This window comes from Cyanistes caeruleus, unplaced genomic scaffold (assembly GCF_971803275.1).
Source record: "Cyanistes caeruleus unplaced genomic scaffold, bCyaCae1.hap1.1 HAP1_SCAFFOLD_65, whole genome shotgun sequence".
Lineage (NCBI taxonomy): Eukaryota > Metazoa > Chordata > Aves > Passeriformes > Paridae > Cyanistes > Cyanistes caeruleus.
The window spans coordinates 2,552,124-2,577,900 of NW_028255884.1; the positions used below are offsets into that span (position 1 = coordinate 2,552,124).

Below are 25,777 nucleotides of genomic sequence, written 5' to 3' on the forward strand. Positions count from 1 at the left end.
CAGGTCTGGGAGAGTTGGTCACTTATATGATCAAGGGCCAGGGCTGTTTTGTTCCATGTTATTTCAATTACAGCTTGGAGCCTGATTATTCTGTTTAACATGTATATTGGGGTCCTATATCCCCAGGACCCATCATGGGCCCAGGTCGCTGGCCCATAAGTTCTTATTATTTCCTCCAGGGTCCAGACTGTTCCTTTCCAATTCTGGGTCCCTCCTGTGCTTATTACACTCCTCTTCTTCCTTTTTAGGGGCCTCTTTAGGTTGTCATATGCTGGTACTCCAAGCTCTGAGCCAGCTTGTTTTGGGAGCAGGAAGAAAGCTGGCTTTATCACCCCAATCGTGCAGCTACCTGACCAGTCTCCTGGTAGATGTGTATAAGCTGCATCCTCGCAGATCCAAAAGAAATCATCTGGGGCTTCCCAAAAACCCTCCCTGTCTTCATAGGGGTACTCCCAATGCTTTGATAGGCTTCTAATTCCCCAGAAGGGATTGATCCCTCTTTCTGCACATTCGTAAAGGTTATATCCTTTGTGATGAATGCACCTTTTTTCCCTCTTCTCTAAGGATCAATATCTTAGGTTGGGCTCCTGGGGGAACCCATTTAGTTCCTAGATTCTTCGTTATATCTTTTGCATGCCATCCGCCCCACCAGGGTTCTATATCTTTTTCCAGTTTGTAGAATACAGTCTTCCCCAATTACCTTAGCCTTTAATTCCCATTTTTCTCTTCTCCTATACCCTGGTGTTCTTTGGCCTTCCCCAGTTCATTTTATGCTTAGAATTTCTCAAGGTTTCAAGCTAATTCCCTCCCAGGGCCAAATATCAGACATTTTAGTACTCCCACATACCCAACAATCAGTTATATTTAATTCCTTGCTGATGTTTTCAACTAAATCAATGAACAAGTTCTTCCCACTCAAATTTTCCCATTCTTCATTTCCCACGCTCATGTCCACTCTTTTCTTCTTTACCACATCAGGTTCACCTTTTACTGGTTCATTCTTTTCAAAGCACAGCCAAGTATCCCTCATGGGACAGTCTCCCAAAAGACGTTCTCTAAAAGTGACCGTATTTCTGGTAATCCAATATGTTTTTCCGTTTTCTTGGCATTCTTCTAATTGTGATTTGTTATAACAAGAAGGACTCAAGTTTGTGTGGACCCTTACCAGGGACCCTAGATTTTCCCCATCATACAAGGGATAATAACATTTCATGCAAGAGTCTGTCCCCATGGCATTGGTGAGGTGCATTGCTATCACCAGACCTACCATGAGCCTTGTGATGATCCTTTTAGGCTCCCTCCTGTCCGTGACTCCCAAGAGTCCAGCAGGAACCATGTTTGATCTCCCCTGGTCTTGCCTCTTGGGGTTTTCCTCACACTTTTTTGGGGGTCTGGGTCCAAGGCTTACAGCTTTATTATTTTTTTGTCCTTCTCCTTTTTACTGTTGTTGGTTTTGGTCTTGGGAAAAGCTGCCCAGGGAGGAATATAGTCTTGGCTAGGAAATTGGAGCCTTATTCAGGGGGGGAGGGGTTCTTTTACTTTTTCAAATAATAATAAGAATAAGAATAAGAATAAGAATAAGAATAAGAATAAGAATGATAATAATAATAGTTACAAGTTAACCACAACTGGAAAACACCTTAACATTAGTTCACAGACTTTAAAGAAACACTTAACCACAAATGTTGCAGCCAAGAGAACACTTAACAACAACTGTTGTAATTCCAGTTCCTGGTTGGGGACTTTAGTCTCTGGGTTTCCTTCTTTAGGTTATTTTCAAGTCCTTGGTGTTGGGGACAACAGTCCAGTTAGAGGGATCTTTTTCGGAGTTTACTTCCCCATCTGGTGGTGCCACTGGTCCTTTAACTCGAGTCACGTGTGTCCACCCTTTTTCCCGGGTTCTCACAGCCGTATGTGCGGTGAGTTGAAATTGGTAGGGTCCTTCAAACTTTGGAGTGAGAGGAGAGTTAGCCCAAGATTTTACCAATACCCAATCCCCAGGGTTGATATGGTGTGTGTCTACCTCAAAGGGAGGAGTCTGGGGGAGATACCCTTTTTTCCTGAGGTTTTCTAAAGTTTTAACAACAGTTTCCAAATACCTCCTTGAGGTTTCTTCCCCTTCAGTATACTGGGCAGTGCTGTAAGGAGTAATTAGGAAGGGGAGTCCAAATAACATTTCATAGGGGTATACCCCTAAATCTGCTCGAGGTCGGGTTCTTTGCAACAAAGCCAAAGGGAGACATTTTATCCAATCTAATTTAGTCTCCAGAGTCAGCTTGGTTAAGGTCGTTTTTATGGTCTTATTCATCCGTTCTACCCGACCAGAGCTCTAGGGATGCCATGGGGTGTGTAACCTCCACTTTATCCCCAGGGCTTCAGTGGTTTCCTGGAGAACACGGGCAGTGAAATGGGGGCCTTGGTCCGAGTCTATGTTATTGATTAACCCATACCTGGGGACAATATGTTCCAAAAGTATTTTGACTACTACTCTCGCTGTTTCATTCCAAGTGGGAAAAGCCTCTGGCCAATGGGTCAGGTGATCTACGATCACTAGCAGGTGTTTGTATCCCTGTCCTAGAGGCATTTCTGTGAAATCAATTTGCACATTTTAGAAGGGTCTCTCCGCTAGTTCCCTCCCCCCTGGTATGGGTTTCGTCATCACTCGTTGGTTTACCCTTTGACACATTACACAGCCCTGAGTGATGGCCTTTGCTATATCATAAACCCCTATGCAGGTGTTCTCCCTCAAGGAGTGGTCACATAGACCCTGCGTCCCCCAATGTGTCAATTTGTGTATTTCATCCAATACCCTGCTGTTGCAGTCCGCAACTCCAGGATCTCATCCAGGGAAGCAGCAGGATTCTGGGAACCAGCATCAAACACCAACCGAGACGGGCTCCCGTTCATGAAACCATTTATTCAGCATGGGAACAAAGTCAGGTCCAGAACAGAGAGCCCCGAACAGAGGCACAGCAGGGGTTTTTGAGGGACAGAACCCCCGAGGGTTTCCACCTTTGAGGGTGGAGTTCAGGGTCAGGGACCAGTAGAAGCACAGCAAGGGAGAGCCCCTGAGGGACTCAAACCCAATCAGAACACCTGGGCTGCCCTTCTCAAGGGGTTTGGGGTGGGACAATGTAACTCTTTGTCTCCCTGAGGCTGCTGCCCCACCGCTATAATATTTTTTCCCCTGATCTATCATGCTGAGCACCATGCAAGGCTGTAGAGAGGTCAAGACAACCTCGGTTTTTAAAACTCTGCCCTGCAGCTATTCCTTACGGTGCTGTCAGCAGGGAAGACATTTTGTCTTCTAAAACCTTGCTTCTGATAGTTTTTCCTATCTGAAAACTATCTGGGCCAGGGGCAACACCCAGGGACCTGCCCTGCCTGGGGGAACTTATACCTGGATCTTATAACTAAGTATCAGAAACAAGGGCACACACTCTGTATTCCAGACTCCAACATTTTATTCTTATTCTTAATTTTCCATGGTTTAAGTACTACTATGTCTTCATCTACTTCAGCTTCTACCTCTTCTTCCTAATATTCCTATTCTTATTCTTTATCATTTTTTGGTTTCTGGAGGGTCTTATGCAGGTTTGGGGAGGGGGGGGGGGGGTGTTGGGGTTTTTTTCTTTCCTACTACTACTTCCTAAACACAAGTTTCTTTTCTTTTGTTAGAATTGTGTGTGTTGCAGTCCAGCAGGCCGCCGTCGTGTCCTGGGAGCAACACCTCCTGTCTGTGTCCATTCTTCATGGCCAAAGTGCCACAGGATCAGCATGGAGTCCTTTCCGGAGGAGAGGAAATGGCCTTGGAGTCCAGCAGGGAGGAGCTGGAGCCAGTGTCCCTGCAAAGGGCCAAGAGCCGTGTGGCTGTGGCCCTCGGGGACCCGGTGCAGGGGTGCCGCTGGCGGTGCCAGGCTGCCGCTGGGAGCCGATGACTTTCCAGGTGCCTTCCCGGCCGGACGATGGGCCGGGATGCGGCGCTGAGCCCCGGCAGCGAGGGTCCCCCTTTGGGTGCCGCTTTGGGCTGCCGTGTGCCCTCGGGGAGCTGCCCTGGGGGTGCCGCAGAGCAGCCGGGGCCGGCTCGGCCCGCAGGGCCAGCGCAGGCCGGGGCAGCCCGTGCGGCTCCCTCGGGGCGCCGGGCAGGCCGCGGGGCAGCCGCCATCTGCAGCCCAGCACTGCTGGCAGCGGGCGCTGATCCTGTGGCTGTGCCGCCAGGCAGGGGCAGTGGAACAGCCCCTGCAGCCCCTGCAGAGCCCGCAGCACCCGCCTCAAGAGCGAGCAGCCTTTCCTGTGGGGAAGCGGCTGCCCAGGAGAAGAGACATCTTCCACCGTGGCTTGGGCTGCCAGAGGGCCAGGCCCGACACAGAGTTGCTCTTGTGGGCACAGCTCGGGTTCCTGGCACTCCACCCAAGCTTCTCGAGGGACAGGCAGCAGGATTCCCTCTCGGGCTAAATCTGCCAGTCTGCTGCCTGGCCTCTTCTTCTTCCTCGTGCAGCTCCAGGACGCTCACCTCATCCCAGTCATCATCCTCCCGCTGCCAGGCCTTGAGCTGGCTGCACAGGATGTCGCAGTATTCCCTGCTGTCCTGAGCCAGCTCTCCATCATTGTCATCATCCCAGCTGGACCTGGAGGATTTTCTCTTTGCTTTGCCTCCAGTCACCTCCTGGCCATCCTGGCACAGCTCTTGCTTGCGGCAAGCTTCCCAGCCCAAGAGTGCCCGGCAGCTCGTGCCTTCTCCTGGGGACAGCCGCTGCTCAGGAGATTCTTCCCAATCTGAGAATTCCTGACAGTGATCGCTGTCCGCCTGCCACGGCTCCTGCTCCCTGCACTCGTCCCAGTCGGAGACAACTGGGGAGGGCTCTTGCTCCCTGCCCTCATCCCAGTCCCGGAAATGCCGGTAGCTCCCCCATACTTGGACCAGCTCTTGCTCAAGGCCTTCATCCCACTCAGAGAGCTCCTGGCAGCTCTGGGCTTCTCCTGGGGACAGCTGTGGCTCAGTGCAGGCTTCCCCTGGAGTCCCTTGCTGGAACTGGTTCATTTCTCCTCAGCAGAGCTCTGGCTCTTCCTCAGCGCAGGACTCCATGGCTCCTCTCCTCCCTCTGCTCGCCCTCTCAGCCTCCTCCTGCTGCTCCCTCAAGGCCTGGGCTCTCTGTGAGCCGGGCCAGGGCCTGGGGGGCTGGGACTTGGGCTTCGCCTTCTGCTCCTCCGTGCCTGCAGTCCTCTGGCGCACACAGGTACCTGGAGACAGCCACTGTCCTGGGACTGACCCAGGCCCCACAAGCCCTTTATATACCCCCCAGCCGGGGCGGGGCTCTGCCATGTCACAATGGACTTTGGGCACCGCAAGGTCCCGCGTCACCACGGCCCCTGACGCACTGTGCCTGTGTCACAAAGGCCACCCCGGCACCCCGTGCCTGTGTCACAAAGGCCACCCCGGCACCCCGTGCCTGTGTCACAAAGGCCACCCCACACACCTTCAACAGCCCAAGGCACCAGGAGCGGCCTGGAGCAGCCCAGGCCTTGGGGGATTGCAGCCCCTTCTTCTGAGCCGCTCCTTCAAATGATCAGGAGTGGCTGGGGCCAAGTGAAGGTGCAAAAGGAGACCGTGTGTGTCTTCGTTTGAAAGACAGGGGCCTGCTAAGGGAGGCAGGAGGCTCCTTTGCAATGGAAGATGTAAACCCCCTCCCTCCCAGTTATTATCCCTTTGAAAGGCACTCTCTGGCAAAGATAGGAGGACAGGAAGAACAGTTTGTGCTGCTTTTGCATGAATTGCTATTTGGTGAGCAGGGAAGAAGCCCCCCATGGAAATGATTTTACTGAGAGGAGCTGCTAAGCGAGAGCTGCCCCTGTGCCAAGCAAAATCCAAGAGCTGGCTAGCTGTGGGAACTGACTACCTATTAAAGCATTTAAAAAGCTGGATCCACCTCGGTGAGATTGACATTTTGCAGACAGGCAAGCCAGGGAAATCTCTCTCTTGCTTCCACCTTTGAGGAGGTACCCGGCTGCCGGTCGGGCCGGGCCCCGCTGCACTGCGGCCCTTGCAGTCGTGCTGACAGTGGCCACAACAATCCTTAAAGCTTCAGGGTCCCCTGACACCCGGGCAACCGAGGAGGAAATTAAAGGAGCGGGTTCGCTGGAGTCCCCAAAACCAACTGGAATAGGAAAATCAAGTAGGGATGAGGCCCATAAAGCCTGCGCAGCACAGGAGCAAAGTGCAAAGACCAGGCCTAGGGGCAGACACTACAATATCTAGGGGAGGTGTGAGGGCACAGTCTGAGGGCATGGGTCCAGACACAGACTGGGGTTAGAAAGATGCAAAATACTGTGACAAATTGCAACCAATCAGGGGAGAGATACGGGAAGATTCTAGAAACATAACTTTCAGTGGGGTGACTTGATGAACATATGAATTGCCATCAAGCCTTTGGCAAGTGCTTCCCAAGGCTTGAACTCAAAGCCTGCTGCTTCAGGGCTGAAGTCTTTCTGGCCCTGTGTCCCAGAAGGGCTGAATTGCACAGGCTCGGCCTGGCGGGGCCGGGCTGGCCCCAGCAGTGACCGGGTGGGGACGGGAGGCTGTGGGACCCCGGCTGAGGCTGGGCCGGACCACGGCTGCTCACACCTTGCCGAGCCTAAGCCGTGCCCCGCTGCAGCCCCCGCTGAGCTGGAGTCCGCTGGGCTCCGGGAGGAGCTCCGGGTGGGTCCAGGCCCCCTCGGCCACGGCCTGTGCAGCACACGGTAATTGAAATAAATTGGCCAGGAGACAAGACTCCTGTTTGATGCCTTTATTAGGATTCAGCTCTTGGGGTAGGGGGGGGCCCAAGGGGTTGTTTGCACCACGGCCATTCCCACACTGTCAGCTCCAAGGAGGAGACACAATTCAGCTTTGCAGCACACACTGCAGAGCTGGGGCTTCCGTCCTCATGAGAGTAGCCAGGGACCTGTCATCCTAGTTCACTCTCTAGAGCTGTCAGTCCTTTCCAGTCCTCTTTAGCTCATGGTGATGCAGGAAGATGGTTTCTAAGCAGGTTTAGGTGATGCAGGGAGATGATCTTGCATCATAGCTTGCTCAAATATGTTTCCTTGTCCTTTTATTCCTCTGTTAGCTCATTGTTTTGGTGTCCTGCATGCCTTAGTTTGCATATTACTCGGTTACACAGCTTCCTGGGAGTTTCTTTGTTCTAGTGTGGCACAGTGACCATGGGAGTTGCCTCCTTCTGTGGCATACCTTTCTAATGGGTTGCTTTTGTTAGTTGGATTTAGCCCCCATGGGAGCAGCTGTTTTACAAGGTAGCAGGGAAGTAAGGGAAAGGGTACAGGAATGTCTCATAAGAACCTTTAAAACACTTCAGAAACTGGTAAGTAATTAATTACTAATTAATTAATTAATTAATAAGTAATTACTAATAACCATCAGAGTAAACAAGGGGTACAAGGTTTACAAATGGGATAAGAACATTAACTGTACCTAACTAAACACAGTATTTTATCCGGGGTGGATTTCTTGAGAGATTTTATTCATGACATGTGCCTGCAAGGATGCGGCACCTCTCTGAGCTGGGGGAGAGGCCAGGGCTGCACAGGGGGGATGTTGTTGGCAACTCCATGAGGACGCTCTGGGACGCTGCCCTGGGGTGTCCAGCGCAGTGGGGATGGATCAGCCCCTGCTCTGCTGCTCCTTCCCGTCTCCCCCAGGGAGTCTGCAACTTGCAGAGCCCCAGCCATGCTGTTTGCCCCCAGCCTGCCCACGGCCACCCTGGGGCTGCTCACGGGGGTTTTCTGTGCTGAGCTTTGGCCTGGCCGTGTTCTTGAGAGAGCCTGGGCAAGGAGCCTGGAGCCCCCAGGCCCTGCCCTGAGGCGTCAGCGCTGCCCCAGCAGTGCCCATGGCCTGTCCCTGCTGCAGCCCCGGCACTGCCACCCCCAGGGCTGTGCCCGGCCCCGAGAGCACTCAGGCCCTGCAGCAACACCAGGGCCAGGAGGGCAGCGGGGCAGTGGCACGGGAGCAGCACTGGCAACACCAAGTGCTGCTGCTCCTGGGCACAGCTGCTGTGCCAGCACTGATCTGCCCCCAGCTCTGCACACAGACACTGCTGCTGCAGCTCCAGAGAGGGGAACAAAAGGGGGATCTCTGGAGAAAACTTTGCTGGGAGATCCTTTAGTTCCTTTAAAGCCGCCAAGAGCACAAGTCCTCATTGACACAGTCTGTGGCCACAGGGAAGGTGGAGAGGGAAACAAAATCAGAAATGGCACAAACAAAGACATTTCTTTGTGGACAAGGTTATAAAAGGAAAGCACAGAAAACCTCCAAAATTAAACCAACAGGAAGTAGCAAAGATGATTTTTATTACAAGTGATTTGCAGAAATGTTCCAGGAGTTTAATGTTTCCGAAACCATCCAGTCATCATTCTCCACACTGCAGCCTTGAGCTCCTGGTTCCTCAGGCTGTAGATGAGGGGGTTCAGGGCTGGAGGCACCACCGAGTACAGAACTGACATCACCAGATCCAGGGATGGGGAGGAGATGGAGGGGGGCTTCAAGTGAGCAACTATGATAGTGATGAAGAACAGGGAGAGCACAGCCAGGTGAGGGAGGCAGGTGGAAAAGGCTTTGTGCCTTTGTCCCTGCTCAGAGGGGATCCTCAGCACAGCCCTGAAGATCTGCACATAGGAGAAAACAATGAACACAAAACAGCCAAGTCCTAAACCGATAGTAACTACAATGAGCCCAAGTTCCCTGAGGTTTGAGTGTAAACAGGAGAGCTTGAGGATGTGTGGAATTTCACAGAAGAACTGTCCCAGGGCATTGCCATGGCAGAGGGGCAGAGAAAATGTATTGGCTGTGTGCATGAGAGCATTGAGAAAGCCACTGGCCCAGGCAGCTGCTGCCATGTGGGCACAAGCTCTGCTGCCCAGAAGGGTCTCATAGTGCAGGGGTTTGCAGATGGACACGTAGCGGTCGTAGCACATGATGGTCAGGAGGGAAAACTCTGCTCCAAGGAAGAAGAGAAGGAAAAAGAGCTGTGCAGCACATCCTGTGTAGGAGATGTGTCTGGTGTCCCAGAGGAAATTGTGCATGGCTTTGGGCACAGTGGTGCAGATGCAGCCCAGGTCAGTGAGGGCCAGGTTGAGCAGGAAGAAGAACATGGGGCTGTGCAGGTGGGGGCTGCAGGCTACGGCGCTGATGATGAGGCCGTTGCCCAGGAGGGCAGCCAGGGAGATGCCCAGGAAGAGGCAGAAGTGCAGGAGCTGCAGCTGCCGCGTGTCTGCCAATGCCAGCAGGAGGAAGTGGCTGATGGAGCTGCTGTTGGACATTTGCTGTGGCTGCACATGGGGACCTGTTCATGAAGAAAAAGAGCAGTGACAAATCAGGAGAGGCTGGGACACACCCACCCTTGTTCCTGCTCTGGGAAAACTTCACCCAGGTCCCTGACTGAGCTCCAGCTGTGCTGTCTGAGTGTGCCAGGAGCAGCCAGGCCTGTGCCTGGGGGCTCTCCAGGAGCCATCCCTGCCCTGCTGCCCTGGGTTTGTGGCCATGCAGGAGAGGGACTAGGCTGGAAATTCAGGATTTGTCAGGGGAATCACTCCTAATGCAGAAGGGCTTGTTGCCATCTGCACACACACTTCTAAAGTATAGCAGGAGTTGGTTTTAGGAATTGTTTTCCTACCCACAAACCATTCCTGCTTCTCTGAGGTCAGAAATCCCCAGCATTTCTGCTGCACTCAGAATTTCCCACTGAGAGATGTGAGAGGCAAAGGATTCCCTGTGGCTTAGGGAAGGTGAGGGGCTGGATGGGCTTGTTCCCAGCTGCCCTGGGTTTGCACCTTTGGCTGGAATCAGAGCACAGTCACACTCCTGTGTCACCCTGGCATAAACCAGACCCTGCCCAGGGCAGAGGGATCCCTGAATGTCTCACCCTCTCTAAAGGTCTCTGGGCAAGGTCTCAGCACCCTCCTCTGCCAAGGACACTCACGGCTCCCTTGGCAGAGCCAACAGCATTTCCTCAGCTGTGGCATCTCTGCCCTTCCCTGTGGGACATTCAGGGAACTCTGAGAGGCTCTGGCACAGATTTGCAGCCAGGAGGGCAGCTCAGAGCTTGGAAGGACACAGCAAGGAGATCCCCAGGTGTGCCCATGATGGGATCTCAGGGAGGGGACTCAGCTCATTCCCCTTTGCCATGGACTGCTTTGCCCACAGCCCCACAGGTGACAGGGAAGCTGGGACACCCCATTCCCATGGACACACCTGCCTGGCAGCAATCCCAAGGGCAGGGCCTGACTCAGCTGCTGCAGATGCCAGAGCCTCCCTGAGAGCCCCAGATACCAATGACAATATCAGAGCAGTGCATTTAGGCTGTTTAGGAGGCTCCCAGCAGAGAGACTGAGCACCCAAACTTACAATTCTGGCATCTCTGTAAATGTTCCAACACTACTTTGATAATCCTGGTGTGTCCCCTTCAACTCCGAATGTTCTGTGGTTCTGGGATTACAATTCCTCTTCTGCTTCTCTCATCCTCTTTGTTGTCTATAATCAAAAGAGAAAAAAAAACCCCAAACATTTGCAACAGCGTTAGAACAGTAAAGTAAAAACCAGACCTTTATTGGAAACTTCCAGGTGTCCCAGTGGGGTTGAGGTACACCCGGCCCCTTATTTCAGCAATTTATTAAGATTAATTAAGTAGGATATTTAACAGAAACATTCAATAGGAGATTCAGCTGCCCCAGTTACACACCCCAGGGTCAACCCACTGGAGTAGGTCCAAGGGTTTCTTTGCCCCAATTTCTGTCATGACTGTTCATATTCTGGTTAAAAAACAAAATGTTCTTCTTGTAGCTCCTCTCCCTGATGATAAGACTATACAGTATTTCAGAAATCTATTTAGAAGATGAGATTATAGTTCTAAAATCTAAGAGAAAGGTTAGGAAACATACCAGAATTAATTAATGATAATAGTTATATAAGTATATAATAGTAGTTTAATAGAGTTAATTAAGGATTATCATTTTATAACTATAAAATAATAGTTTACAGATCTAAAAATATATTAAACATATATAAAAAGCAAAAATCTTTTTGTCATCATCCCGGCATTCCCACCCTGCTTAAAGAGAGAAATTGAACACAGTCTCAGGAAAGCTCCTGATCTTTACAGCAATTCCAGTCTCACCTTCTTTTGGGAAGTGTCCTCTGGAGCTGTGCCCAGGCAGGACTGGAGCTGGGAGCAGCCCTGCCCCACACAGCCCCTCTCAGCAGCAGCCCCTGCCCTGCTCAGGGTGGCTCCTTCCCCCCACAGCTTCTCCCCAGCGCTGGGAGCAGCTCCCCGGGCCGGCTGAGAGCTGTCCCTGGCAGGCAGCAGAGTCCCTGCCCCAGCACAGCGCCCTGGGCTGCAGGAGCCTGCTCTGCAGGACAGCCCTGGGCACCCCTGGCTGCTCTCCACAAGGGATAGGCAGAGAATGTACTCACAGAGTCTGTAGGCACTGGCATGTTCCAGCTTTAGGAGATGCCTCCAGGAGCTGCAGCTGCATTGTCCTGCAGCCAGAGGCTTCCTGTGTCAAGGGCTGGCAGGGATTCTGCCCCAGGCACTTCCCAGCACCTTCCCAGCCCTGACTGACTGAAGCTCTCTGTGCCTCTGGGCTGTGCCCAGGGTGGCTGCAGGCAGTGCCCCAGCCCTGCTGGGCTGGCAGAAGAGCTGCTCAGCGAGAGAAATGTGCTTTTGAAGCTCTTCTTGGTTTCCAGGAGCTGCCTCTGTGCCAGGAGCCCGGCCCAGCTCAGCAGCACAGACACAGCAGCAGGACTTTAATGAGCCTCTTGGGGCTTTGTGCTGAGGCCCTGAACATCAGTCCCTGACAGGGAGGGGAAGAAAGCTCTCAAGAACTCCAGGTTAGAATCCAACTCCAAAGTTTCTTTCACTTTTAATGGGTCCCACTGAGGGATGTGACTGAGAAAGTGTCCCCAGGCCCCAGGCAGAGCAGAGAACTGGAGGCACTGATGACAGGTGGGGACAAAGAGAAGCCAAGGCTTGGTGCCCTGGGCCACAGCAGCCAAAGCTGTGCCATTAAGGGCTGTGAGGAGACACCTTGTCCTGAGGCCCTGGGGCCTCCTGGCACAGCCCCAGCAAGGCTGGCCACTGTCACCCCCTTGGCCTGCCCTCAGCATCCCCCCTAGCCCACATGCCAGTGGCCTCAGGGATCTGCTGGAAGGAGTCCCTGGGGAGCCTTGCTCAGGAATGGCCCTGGGGGCTCCTTCATGCTCCCAGGGACTGCAGCTTTTTCAAAGGACTTTGGCATTTGCCTTGGAGTCTCTGAGAGCTTTGTGCAATCCTGGCCTCCAATTATCTGCTGTAATTAGTCCCTTGAGAGCCTTTGTCAGTAACAACACTCAGTGGGGCTCATTAATGCTTCAAGGTACTTCAGGTTCTTAAGGTACTTTCCTTTTTCCTTCCCACCCTGAGTCTCTGAGAAGTTTGTGCAATCATGGCCCCAATTATCTGCTTTAACGAGTCCTTTGGGAGCTTTGCATTGACACTCAGTGGGGCTCATCAATACTTTGAGATACTCAGGGCTTTTTCAGCTACTTTGGATTTTCCTTCCCACACTGAGTCTCTGGGAGGTTTTTGTGCAATCCTGTCTTCCAGTTCTGTCCTCCAAGGAGTCCATGAGGAGCCTGTGTTGGGGATGGACCTCAGTGGGACCCATTAATGCCTGGAGACACTTTGGGTTTTTCCTCTGACTTGGGCTCCTGGAAAGGTTTGTGCAATCTCCTCTCAGGTCCTGAAGTTGAAGGGCTCAGCTCCAAGTGCACCACGGGGCTCATTAGGATCAAGCAAATCCTAACAAACCATGGCTGTGCCTTGATTTCCCTATGGTCTGGTGCAGTTCTTAGGAAAGTTTCCTACAGTAGTTATGAAGAAATAGTTCAAAGAGCTTCTAGGAAATATCTGTTCCTATTTTAAAGGGTGTCTTTTATTCCTGTTCTCTTTAGAGCAGAGATGATTGCAGCATTCAGTGATGGATATTGATCCAGGGTCTCTCCTAAGGAGGTCTGGCCAGCTCAGAGAAGCTGTGCCTTGAGGTCTGACCCAGTGGGGACAACCTTGCTCCACATTCCCCAGCCCCATCTTGTCTCTCCTCACTCTCCTGGGACCTGCTTTGCTCACAGAACTGGCTGCACTCAGGCAAAGAGGGGTTTTCCTTCTTTGATTTTAGCAATCTAAAACTGCTGAGTTTCCCCATGGAAAACAGACACCCTCCTCAAGTGTGTGCCAAGGCCAAGGTGCCACCAAGGAGGTTCCCCTTCCCCAAGGCAGAGCCACACAAGGAATGTTTCAGACACACAGGGAGTTCTACAATAAACACAACCCCAGAGTTGGCTGAAGGCAGAATTAGAGCAGCTGCTGAAGGACAGACAAGCTTTGAACTCCTTGCAGCTGAAAGCACCAAGTGGGTTGTTGGGAGGTGTGTGAGTGAGGCAAGAGTGAGGGAAGGGAAATGCAGAGAGCCCTGGAAGTGTTTCTGTGCAGACAGGCTGCTCCAAGGGCAGCGTTGGACTTCTCTGGGGGGAACTGTGAAGGAGGTTGGGGCAGAGTGACCTCCCCAGTGACCTCGAGATGTCACACAGCCACCTGGGATGTCACATCGCACTCAGTGGTGTCACACAACCTGCTCTGGGAAGTCACACCACCATTCTGTGATGTCACATCTCTTCCTATATGCCACAAAACCACCTTGTGATGTCACATAGCGTTCTGTGATATCACACAGCCACATTTGATGTCATTGTTCACTCTGTGATGTCACAGTCAGCACTGTGATGTCATACAACCTGTCCTGAGACGTCACATGGCTCTTCTATGATGTCACTGCCCACTTTAGGATTTCATATCACCACCATGTGACTCCACAGCCTGTTTTGGGATGTCTCACAACCAACCAGTGATGTCACAACCATCTCTGTGATGTCATCTATCTAACCTCTGATGTCATAGTCTTCTCTGATGTCACATGCTACTCAGTGATATCACACAACTCACTCTGTGAAGTCATGCAGCCACACAGTGATGTCACACCCTGCACTGTGATGTCACAGAATCCCCTCTATGATGCCGTAGCTGCTCAGTGACCTCACACAACAAACTCTGTCATGTCCCAGCCCCAGCTGTGACCTCACACAACCCACTCGGAGCTGTCACACAGCCCCTTTCTGACATCACAGCTGCTCTGGGGCTCCAGGACACAGCCACAGAGGTGCTGCTGGGACACAGCCCCCTCTGGCACATCCCACAGCCCCTGCCAGTGCTGAGCCCCTGGGAGCTCTGTCTGGGCCTGCTCTCTGTGTCCCTGAGCTGCCCTGGCAGGGCCCCAGCCCTGCTGGGCTGTGCTCAGGAGCTGCTCCTGGCCAGAGCTGTCTCTCTGCAGCGCTGCCCTTGCCAGGAGCTGCCTCTGGGCCAGGAGCCCGGCCCAGCTCAGCAGCACAGACACAGCACCAGCACTTTCATCACCCTCTCGGGCCTTTGGGGCTCCTGGCATCACACTCAGTCCCTCAGAGTGTGCTCCACAAACTCCTCAAGGGCTCCAAGTCAGATGGAAACACTGAAGTTTCTTGTAGTTGAAATGAGAGACACGAGTGAGAAAGCGTCCCCAGGTTCCAGGCAGAGCAGAAGACTGGAGGCCCTGATGGCAGCTGGGGACAAGCAAGGGAAAGGTGTCTGTGGTGCTGAGCAAAGCTGGATGTGTTTCAGGAATGGCAAGGGCCAAGGGCTGAGCCCCAGCCCCTGGCAAGGCAGATGCTGTCCCTCCCTCATTGCTCAGGGCTCTTCCCGGGCCACTGGCATGTGGGGATGTGCAATGCCAAGGGCAGCACCATGGGGCGGCCCCTGCCAGGCAGCTGAGCAGGGACAAGGAGGCAATGAGGCCCCAGGGCTGCCAGGGTCATTTGTCCCCTGCTGGCCTCAGGCCCAGGGCCAGCAGCCGTGGCCAAAGGGCTGCACAAGTTGCCTCTGGCAGGGCCTTGCAGCTGCACAGCCCAGGGCCCTCAGCCTCTACCTGCTGCTTATGTGATGAGGCCTCCAAATCTCATCCTGGGAGATTTTTGGTCACTCTTCATGGTCTGGGAAAATGGAAACACTGGTCAAAGTTATTTTCTACCAAATCTTGCAGTGACAGAAAAAGGATCATTATGTTTAAAGTGACTAAAAGTGGATTTGGATTTGTCAGAAGAAGGAAATATTTTACAATCAGAGCAGCACAAAACTGCAACTGCTTTTCCAGAGAAATGGATGCCCCATCCCAGGACTGCTCCCAGAGCAGGAGCTCTGTGCAACCTGACACAGTGAAAGCCCCTCCCCTCCCCAAGGATGGAATTGCTGTTGTGTGGGTTCTCTGATGTGCTGGGTGCCCTCACAGTGCACCTGGCCAGAATGTCTGCTGAGGGCCAGCCAGGCTGCTGCAGTGGCACTGACCTCACAGCCATCACCATTGCAGCCATGTCCCCTGGGCCTGGCTCTCCCCTTTCCTCTGCCCCTGCCTTGTCTCTGCTGCCATGAAGAGTTGTTTCATTATTATCTTGTGCCCAGGGTGCTGGGGCCAACTGCTTCCCAGTCAGGCTCCTGGAGCAGCAGTGGCTTTTCAGAGCCCAGCCAGAAACGAGCCCTGAAGCAGCAGCTCTGCAGTGCTGGCCACCAGGCCGGGGTGCCAAGGGAGCCTCCTGGCCATGGCCTGGAAGCAGCTGCTGCTGCCAAGGGGCCTTTGGTGCCTCAGGCTGTCCCTGGCACAGCTCCCAGCACGGCACTCTGCACTTGTGCCCGAGCCCTTCCCTGGGTTGGGGCTGGCCTGGGGCTTTTCCTGCAGCAGGATCTGCCCTGGCCATGGCACAGGAAAGGCAGTTCCTGCTGGAGCAGGAGGCTGTGCCTGGAATGAGCTCAAACACCAGCAAGGCCCTGTTCACTTCAAAAGTGTTTCCTAGGGCACTATAGTCTAATAATTGTTATAGCTCCTATACTGTTTAGTAAATAACTCTTTTTCTTTATTTACTCTGTGGTGTAAATAAATCTGTCTAATCATGCTATAATCAGTGACAGTAGTATTTGTATAAATATATCTGATATTCCATTGTTAATCCTGTGGGACAAATTGCATTAGGGTTCAATTCTACCTGCCCAATATTTACACATAAACCTTTGACAAACTCAGGCTGGGATTGAATCCAGCTGCTCCCAGTCTCCTCTCTTAGAAGGAATTTAAAAGTCTAGGTGACCTGGAGGAGTTTGAGGATCCATGGTGGCTGCTGGGTGTCATTTTTCCACCTCATGAATCAGCAGAAGTTTCTCCAATAAAGAAATAAAGCTTTTGCCTGAAGCTCCCAATCTGCCCGTGACAGGAAGCCCTGGGAGTGTCTGTGACATCCCAGTACTTTGGCAGCCTGGGGACTCCTGGGATGTCACCGTGGAGCCCCCGGGAGTGTCTGTGACACAGCGGTGCCTTTGCAGCCCAAGGTCCCCTGGGATGTCACCATGGAATTGCTGGGACTGCGTCTGAGCACACGGCTCTTCAGCATCCCCAGAAACACCTGGGAGGTCTCCATGGAACCCCTGTCTCTGCCTGTCTCAGACCTGAAGCCAGAGCCCATTGCCATGGCAACCATTTGCAGGCCCATCCCCAGGCTCATGGGATCCCAGAGCCACAGAATTGGCTGAGTTGGGAGGGAGCCATGGGGATCCTCCAGTCCAACTGCTGGCCCTGCACAGGACACCCCAACAATCCCAGCCTGGGCCTGGCAGCGCTGGCCAAATGCTGCTGGAGCTCAGCCAGCCCTGGAGCTGGGAGCCTTCCCTGGGGAGCCTGTTCAGTGCCCCAGCAGCCTCGTGGGAAAAACCTTTTCCTCACATCCAGCCTAAACCTGCCCGCCTCAGCTCCAGCCGCTCCCTCCACTCCTGGCCCTGGGCACCAGAGGGAAGAGGTTCCCGCAGCCCCCAGCCAGGGACCCGCTCCCAAGGCTGCTGCCATGGCAACCAGTCCTGGCACCAGCTGGGATGCTCGGTTTCCACGGGCTGGGCTTCAGGAATGGCATTCCCCAATTTCCTGCTCCTGCTGAAACCGCGCTGCCGCTCGCTTCCCTCCCACCTCCCATGGAATGCACAAAAGGCAAAGATCCCATGCTGGGATAAGAACAATTTATTGAGAACAGCCATGAGATGAGGAATTAACATGAACAGAAATAATTTTGATAACAGAAGGGATAAGACAAATTATTTACAGGGAAAACTAATAAACAACCTATTGGCTCTTCCTGGCCATGTATTTCCTCCTGCCAAGAAAGGACACTCTTCTCCTCTGGTGAGAGAGAGGGAGTCCTTTTCCGGCCCCTGGCAATGACCTGAGATGGGATTGAATATAATGACAGGGACATGGTCAGACTCTCATGTTCTTTGATCTCACATTATGTCATTGCCATGGGCAGGAAAAGGTACAGGTGTCTTCCCAGCATGGATCCCAGGGAACATGGATCACCAGGTCTCTTCCCAACATGGATCCTCCAAGGTGGGATGAAGCTGGAGCAGTGAACAAAGCTCTTCCTGCACTTGGGGCACTGGCAGGGCTTCCCTTACTGGTGCCTCCGTTGGTGTCTGGTCAAGTGAGAGCTCCGGGTGAAGCTCTTCCCACACTGGGGACACTCGTAGGGTCTCTCCCCAGTGTGGATGCGTCGGTGCCTGATGAGGTTGGAGTTTCGGTTGAAGCCCTCCCCGCAGTCGGGGCAGCGGAAGGGCCTCTCATCTGTGTGAATCCGCTGGTGCAGGAGATTGGAGCTGCTGTGAAACCTCTTCCCACACTCAGGACACTCATAGGGCGTCTCCCCAGTGTGGATGCGCTGGTGGATGATGAGGTGGGACTTGAAGCTGAAGCCCTTCCCACATTCCCCACACTCATAGGCCCATTCCCCAGTGTGGATCATCTGGTGGCGGATCAGTTTGTTGCTCCGGCTGAAGCTCTTCCCACACTCCAAGCACTTGTAGGGCTTCTCCCCATCCTGAAGCTGCTCATGGACCACCAGCTCAGAGCCCTGGCTGGATCTCCGGCCGCCTTCCCGGCACAGGGTAGGTCTTTCCTCCTCAGAGCACCCTGGGATGGGTTTGGAGCCCCTCCTCCTGTGGGATCTCTGGGGATTTTCCTCCCTGCTTGGCTCATGCTCTGTGGAGCCACTCAAAACAACCTCTTCCACCAGGTTCTGCTGTGGGGATTTGTCCTCCCTGGTCTCCATCCTCAGCTCCTTGTCTGGGGGAGGAAGGACAAGGAGAGGATGGGATTTGCCTCCGTGCCAGAGGGAAGGGGAAGGAGATCCCCCCAGTGCGTCCCTGGCAGGACGGCGTCGGCAGCGGGGTTGTCCTGCAGCCAGGGCCATGCTGGGCTGGGAGATGGAGCAGGAGAGAGGGGGAAAGGGGCACTGACTTCCTCCTCACCTGTCTGGGTGTTCTGGGGCATCTTCCTCTTCCTTGCAGCCTTCTCATCCATGCAGACAAAATTTGGGATTAGGAAATCCTGGTTTAGGAGAAAACAATGGGTGAGAATATTGAGTTTGTACGTCCGTCTGTTCAAGTCTTTCTCTTTAGAAGTCACCCAGGCATCTGGGGTGTCTTGGTTTGTAAGGAAAGGTGTTTGCTAAGGAATGCAGAAACCTACACTCAAATATATAAAAACGTAAGCAACCCACCCGCTCTGAATTATTATAATCTTGAAATCAAAGTGCTCTCAGATAAAGATATAGGAATAGAAATAATAATTCTTTACTAAAGAAATTTCAATCACAATTCATCAGAAAAAGAAAAAAAATCCAACAAAAAAACAACACTCTGAGAAAGTCAGAATACAACCTGACACCCTGTTGGTCAGGGTGCTGGCAGCAGTCTGATTAAATGGTGGCTGCAGTCCTCCTGGAGTGACAGATGTGGTTCTGTTGAAGCAGTGATCCCATAGGAGATTGTAGCTTACCTCTGAAGTTCCTGTGCTGTAGATGGGTCTGGTCTCTCCTCTGGGAATTCCGTGGAGAAAGACTGCCTGTGGTCTTCTGATTCCCAGATTATATCCATTCAGGAATGCTTGGCTCCTCCCCCTGGCTGGAGCATCTCACAATGGGATGATGTCATTTTATCAGTCCTGCAGTGAGACTCAATGGCCCATTAACAGAAGATATCCCCCTGGAGGAAGGATGGGTGGTGGAAGAGATAAAGAACACTGCCCCACCTGGTTTTAACTGCTGGCCCATTAACAGAAGATATCCCCGAATTATGAGGGATGGGTCATGGAGGAGATAAAGAAAACTGCTTTACCAGGTTTTAACAGATGGTGATAGAATACATACTTTTGGTTACATCTTGCATTGCAACCCAGGACATGGGGTGCATAAAAATTTTACACCACTAAAATTCTATCCTGAAAATGGAGTTCCCCATGTCTCATCTCTCCCTTTTGGTGTTCAGGGTTTCCCCCTTGTCCCAGCTCCTGGGGGTCCCACTTGTACTAGGAGTCCCCGGTCTACTCGGTCCCTCCCCTGCCCAGTGTGCTGGGAGTGCCAGGAATCTGGAAAGTTGCCCCCATTTCTATCTCAAAACTTTGGGATGCTGGAAGTTTTTGCGGTCCCAGGGTCCCTGCTCCCCTTATTCTCTGCTTTGGAGTGCAGGGGGTCCAAGGAGTCTCCCCTGCCCCTCTCCAGGCTGTTGAGGGTCCCATGAATCGCGGTGCTCCCCCTCTCTGGGCTCCCCCCTTTGGGGTCCTGGGGGTCACAGGGCTCTGCTCCCCCAGGCTGCCTCTGCTGGCAGCTGCCACTGGGAACCCCCAATGTCCCCCCAAAGTGCATTTTCTTCTCAGCTTTGGAGTTCTTCATTCTCCAAACATCCTCCCTCAAAAAAAACCCCAACCCAGGGATTCCACCCCCAGGATATTTGGCCCAGCTCCCCCTCCCTGGTCACCTGTGGTGTAGGGGGGTGATGATCCCACAGATGGGTGCTGTGAATTCAGGGAGTGCTCAATTGGGATACACCGGGCCTGAGATCATACTGAGATAACAAGCACTTGACTGGGATTACTAGAAGTGTCTGGGAATGGCTATGGACATGCTGAGGACAACTGGGAACAACTGGGAGTGTCTGTGACCATACTGGGGATGACTGGGAACACACTGGGAACAATGGGAACCATGCTGGGGACAACTGGGAGCCCATGCTAACGACAACTGGGAGCGAGTGGGAGCGACTGGGTCTACACTGGAGGCAACTGGGCATAACTGAGACCATACTGGGAGCGGCTGGGATCATTTTGGGAGGGACTGGGACTCTACTGGGGGCAACTGGGTGCAACTGGGATCACACTGGGAGGAACAGGGAGCAACTGGAACCATGCTGAGGGCAACTGGCATCCTACTGGGATCACCATGGGAGCAGCTGAGCCATGCTGGGCAAGACTGGGACCATACTGGCAGCAACTGGGACTGCACTCAGCGTGACTGGGAGTGGCTGGGAGCAACTGGGATCAGGCTGGAAACACCTGAGGAGTGACTAGGAGCAACTGGGATAGACTGGGAGAAAATAGACTGAGGTAAATGGGAGCAACTGGAACCACACTGGATAATCCTGGGAGCAGCTGTGCCCATGCTGGGGTCATACTGGGATCCTACTGGAAGTAGCTAGGATAATATTGGATGTGCCTGGAAAGGTGCTGGAACCATGCTGGAGGTGACTGGGAGCAACTGCGCCCATCCTGGGAGTGACAGGGAGTCACTCTGGCCATGACTGGAATCATACTGGGAGGGCCTGGGTGTGACTGGAACCATACTGGGGGTGACTGGGTGCAACAGCTCATTCTGGGAGGGACTGGGATTGTAGTGGGAGTGACTGTGATCATCCTGGAAGTGTTTTTCTGTAGATCTTACGTGTTTCTGGTCTCTTTTTATTCTCCTTATTATCCTATGTACCTGAAATATTTTTGGATATCTTAATGTTACCCAAAATCTTAAGGGCTAATGGTTTTTAGGTTAAATTAGCTAAGTTTGCAAGGTTAATGCTGTGGTAAGAATTTTATCTTCAACTGGATTTTGTATTAAACCCTTTGCCAAAGTTCCTTGATTGTCTATATTTTGCCAGTTAAATTTTGTGTCATTTTCACCTCTTAGCTCAGTTGTTAGAGCATGGTGCCAGTATCACCGAGGTTGTGGGTTCAATCCTTGTGGGGCCATTATCTTAAGAGCTGGACTTGATGGTCCTTGTGGGTCCCTTCCTACCAAGAATGTTCTTTGCATCTGTCCGTGTTGAGAAGATCTGGTGGGTGTTTCTCCTTTGCATCAAACTCAAGCACAGGAACCTTTGGTTACCACCAGCATTGAAGTGTTCTGGGGTGTTAGAGCCCTGCAGGCTCACAGTGGCCTCTTGTTTCCATAAGGCCCCACAGTGTCCCACTGGTCCCTTGGTTCCATGGGCCCAAGAGTGCCACAACGATCCCCTTGGTTCCACAACTTCCCATGGTGTCACACTGGCCCCTTGGTTCCATAATGATCTGGAGTGTCACACAGGTTTATGGCATTTGTCCTTGCTGCCCCTCACATCCCACTGCCCCACAAAGAGCCCTGAGCCACCCGTGAGGGACAGGCCCTGCTGGACCAGGCCTGGGCTCAGGGCTTGGCCTTTCTGCTTCCTCCAACCCAGCCAGGGCTTGCTCAGCATTGCAGTTCCCTGCTCAGAGCCTTTGGCTCTCGGCAATCCTGGCCACAGGATCTGCTCTCACCAGTCCCTGGGGAGCCTTTGGCAGTCCCTGCCCTCAGCTGGGCTGATTGAAGCTCCAAGGGACTTGGAGTTTTGCTTCTGACTCCTTGAGCAGCTTCTTCAGCCTGAAGGAGGGACAAAGGAGGATCAGGGGAAGAAAGAACCACCAGGTTGAGCACCCGCTGAATTCACAGCCTCCCACCCATGGGATCATCACCCCCAACCCCACAGATGACCGGGGAGGGGGAGCTCGGCCCAGATATCGTGGGGGGTCCCTGGGTTGGGTATTTGGAGGGGATGTCTGGAGAATGAAGAACTCCAAAGCTGAGTGGAAAATGCCCCTTGGGGGGATACTGAGGAGTCCCAGCATCCTTAAGTGGGGAGATAGAAATGGGGGGAACTTTTTTGATTCCTGGCACTCCCAGGAGCCTGAAGAGGTCAGGGACTGAGTAGACAGGGGACCCCCAGTACAAGCATGACCCCAGAAGCTGGGACAGGAAGGAACCCCTGAATACCAAATGAGGGAGACCAGAGATGGAGAACTCATGGGAGACATTTTCAGGGCTGAATCTAGGTGTCTGGGAGGTTTTTATGGAGCCCGTATCTTGGGTTGCAATGCAAGATGTAACCAAAAGTATGTATTCTATCACCATCTGTTAAAACCTGGTAGGGCAGTTTTCTTTATCTCTTTCATCACCCATCCCTCATAAATGGGGGATATCTTCTGTTAATGGGCCAGCCGTTAAAACCAGGTGGGGCAGTGTTCTTTATCTCTTCCACCACCCATCCTTCCTCCAAGGGGATATCTTCTGTTAATGGGCCATTGAGTCTCAGTGCAGGACTGATAAAATGACATCATCCCATTGTGAGATGCTCCAGCCAGGGGGAGGAGCCAAGCATTCCTGCATGGATATAATCTGGGAATCAGAACACCACAGGCAGTCTTTCTCCACTGGATTCCCAGAGGAGAGACCAGACCCATCTACAGCACCAGAACTTCTGAGGTAAGCTACAATCTTCTATGGGATCATTGCTTCAACAGAACCACATCTTTCACTCCAGGAGGACTGCAGCCACCATTTAATCAGACTGCTACCAGCACCCTGACCAACAGGGTATCAGGTTGTATCCTGACTCTCTCAGAGTGTTGTTTTTTTGGTTTTTTTCTTTTGTACTGCTGCATTTTCATTTTTCTTCCTTTAGTAAAGAACTATTATTTCTATTCCTATATCTTTATCTGAGAGCACTTTGATTTCAAGATTATAATAATTTGGAGAGGGTTGTTTCTTGAATTTTTATCAATTTCAATGGTAGTTTCTGCCTTCCCTAGCAAACACCTTTCCTTTCAAACCAAGACCTCCCAGATACCCAGGTGACTTCTAGAGAGGGACTCGGACAGAGGGACCTTCAAATTCAACGTGCTCATTCCTTGTTCTCTCCCTAACCAGGATTTCCCCACCCCAAACTTTGGCTGGATGGATGAGAAGGCTGCAAGGAAGAGGAAGATGCCCCAGAACACCCAGACAGGTGAGGAGGAAGTCAGTGCCCCTTTCCCCCTCTCTCCTGCTCCATCTCCCAGCCCAGCCTGGCCCCCAGCTGCAGGACAACCCCGCTGCCGACGCCGTCCTGCCGGGGACGCACTGGGGGGATCTCCTTCCCCTTCCCTCTGGCACGGAGGCAAATCCCATCCTCTCCTTGTCCTTCCTCCCCCAGACAAGGAGCTGAGGATGGAGACCAGGGAGGACAAATCCCCACGGCAGAACCTCATGGAAGAGGCCGTTTTGAGCAGCTCCACAATGCAGGAATCCAATGGGGAGGAAAATCCCAGGAGATCCCACAGGAGGAGGGGCTCCAAACCCATCCCAGGGTGCTCTGAGGAGGAAAGACCCACCCTGTGCCGGGAAGGCGGCCGGAGATCCAGCCAGGGCTCTGAGCTGGTGGTCCATGAGCAGCTTCAGGATGGGGAGAAGCCCTACAAGTGCTTGGAGTGTGGGAAGAGCTTCAGCCGGAGCAACCGCCTGATCTGCCACCAGATGATCCACACTGGGGAATGGGCCTAGGAGTGTGGGGAATGTGGGAAGGGCTTCAGCTTCAAGTCCCACCTCATCATCCACCAGCGCATCCACACTGGGGAGACGCCCTATGAGTGTCCTGAGTGTGGGAAGAGGTTTCACAGCAGCTCCAATCTCCTCCTGCACCAGCGGATTCACACAGATGAGAGGCCCTTCCGCTGCCCCGACTGCGGGGAGGGCTTCAACCGAAACTCCAACCTCATCAGGCACCGACGCATCCACACTGGGGAGAGACCCTACAAGTGTCCCCAGTGTGGGAAGAGCTTCACCCGGAGCTCTCACTTGACCAGACACCAACGGAGGCACCGGTAAGGGAAGCCCTGCGAGTGCCCCAGGTGCAGGAAGAGCTTTGTTCACTGCTCCAGCTTCATCCCACCTTGGAGGATCCATGTTGGGAAGAGACCTGGTGATCCATGTTCCCTGGGATCCATGCTGGGAAGACACCTGTACCTTTTCCTGCCCATGGCAATGACATAATGTGAGATCAAAGAACATGAGAGTCTGACCATGTCCCTGTCATTATATTCAATCCCATCTCAGGTCATTGCCAGGGGCCGGAAAAGGACTCTCTCTCTCTCACCAGAGGAGAAGAGTGTCCTTTCTTGGCAGGAGGAAATACATGGCCAGGAAGAGCCAATAGGTTGTTTATTAGTTTTCCCTGTAAATAATTTGTCTTATCCCTTCTGTTATCAAAATTATTTCTGTTCATGTTAATTCCTCATCTCATGGCTGTTCTCAATAAATTGTTCTTTTCCCAGCCTGGGATCTTTGCCTTTTTTGCTTTCCATGGGAGGTGGGAGGGAAGCGAGCGGCAGCGCGGTTTCAGCAGGAGCAGGAAATTGGGGAATGCCATTCCTGAAGCCCAGCCCGTGGAAACCGAGCATCCCAGCTGGTGCCAGGACTGGTTGCCATGGCAGCAGCCTTGGGAGCGGGTCCCTGGCTGGGGGCTGCGGGAACCTCTTCCCTCTGGTGCCCAGGGACAGGAGTGGAGGGAGCGGCTGGAGCTGAGGCGGGCAGGTTTAGGCTGGATGTGAGGAAAAGGTTTTTCCCGCGAGGCTGCTGGGGAACTGAACAGGCTCCCCAGGGAAGGCTCCCAGCTCCAGGGCTGGCTGAGCTCCAGCAGCGTTTGGACAGTGCTGCCAGGCCCAGGCTGGGATTGTTGGGGTTCCCTGTGCAGGGCCAGCAGTTGGACTGGAGGATCCCCATGGCTCCCTCCCAACTCAGCCAATTCTGTGGCTCTGGGTTCCCATGAGCCTGGGGATGGGCCTGCAAATGGTTGCCATGGCAACGGACTCTGGCTCCAGGTCTGAGCTGGTGTCCATGGTAACCACCCCTGGCATGGGGTCTCCATGGAGCTGCCAAGGGACTGACCATAGCAACAGGGGCTGTGATGGTTTCCATGGAAACAGACAATGGCAACAGGTCCTGGTGATAGTTGCCATGGAATCAGACCATCGCTACATGGGGCTGGTGATGGTTGCCTACCAAGGATCAGATTTGTTACAAGCCCTCAGAAGGGCTCCATGGGGACATTCCAAGAGTCTCCAGGCTGTTCAGGAGCCAGAGTGTCACAGCCAGAGACAGGGGCTCCACAGAGACCTCCCAGGGATTTCTGGGGATGCTGAAGAGCCCTGTGGTCAGACGCAGTCCCAGCAATTCCATGGTGACATCCCAGGGGACCCTGGGCTGCAGAGGCATCGCTCTGTCACAGGCACTCCCGGGGGTCCACGGTGACATCCCAGGAGTCCCCAGGCTGCCAAAGAGCCGGGATGTCACATACACTCCCAGGGCTTCCTGTCACGGGCAGAGTGGGAGCTTCAGGCAAAAGCTTTATTTCTTTATTGGAGAAACTCCTGCTGTGTCATGAGGTGGAGAAATGACACTCAACAGCCACCACGGATCCTCAAACCCCTTCAGGCTGCCTAGACTTTGAAATTCTTTCTATGAGAGGAGACTGGGAGCAGC

General features: G+C 53.0%; 1 protein-coding gene across 1 annotated transcript in view; it reads left to right on the forward strand.

Annotated features, from left to right (window-relative positions):
* Nucleotides 1–4,894: 4,894 nt before the first annotated feature.
* The window catches only part of LOC147647175 (serine/threonine-protein kinase pim-1-like), a 36,978-nt gene continuing 16,095 nt past the window's right edge, over nucleotides 4,895–25,777 (forward strand). The window contains exon 1 of the mRNA XM_086872423.1: nucleotides 4,895–4,900. Coding sequence (XP_086728549.1) covers nucleotides 4,895–4,900 — 6 coding nt within the window. The remainder of the gene's footprint in view (nucleotides 4,901–25,777) is intronic.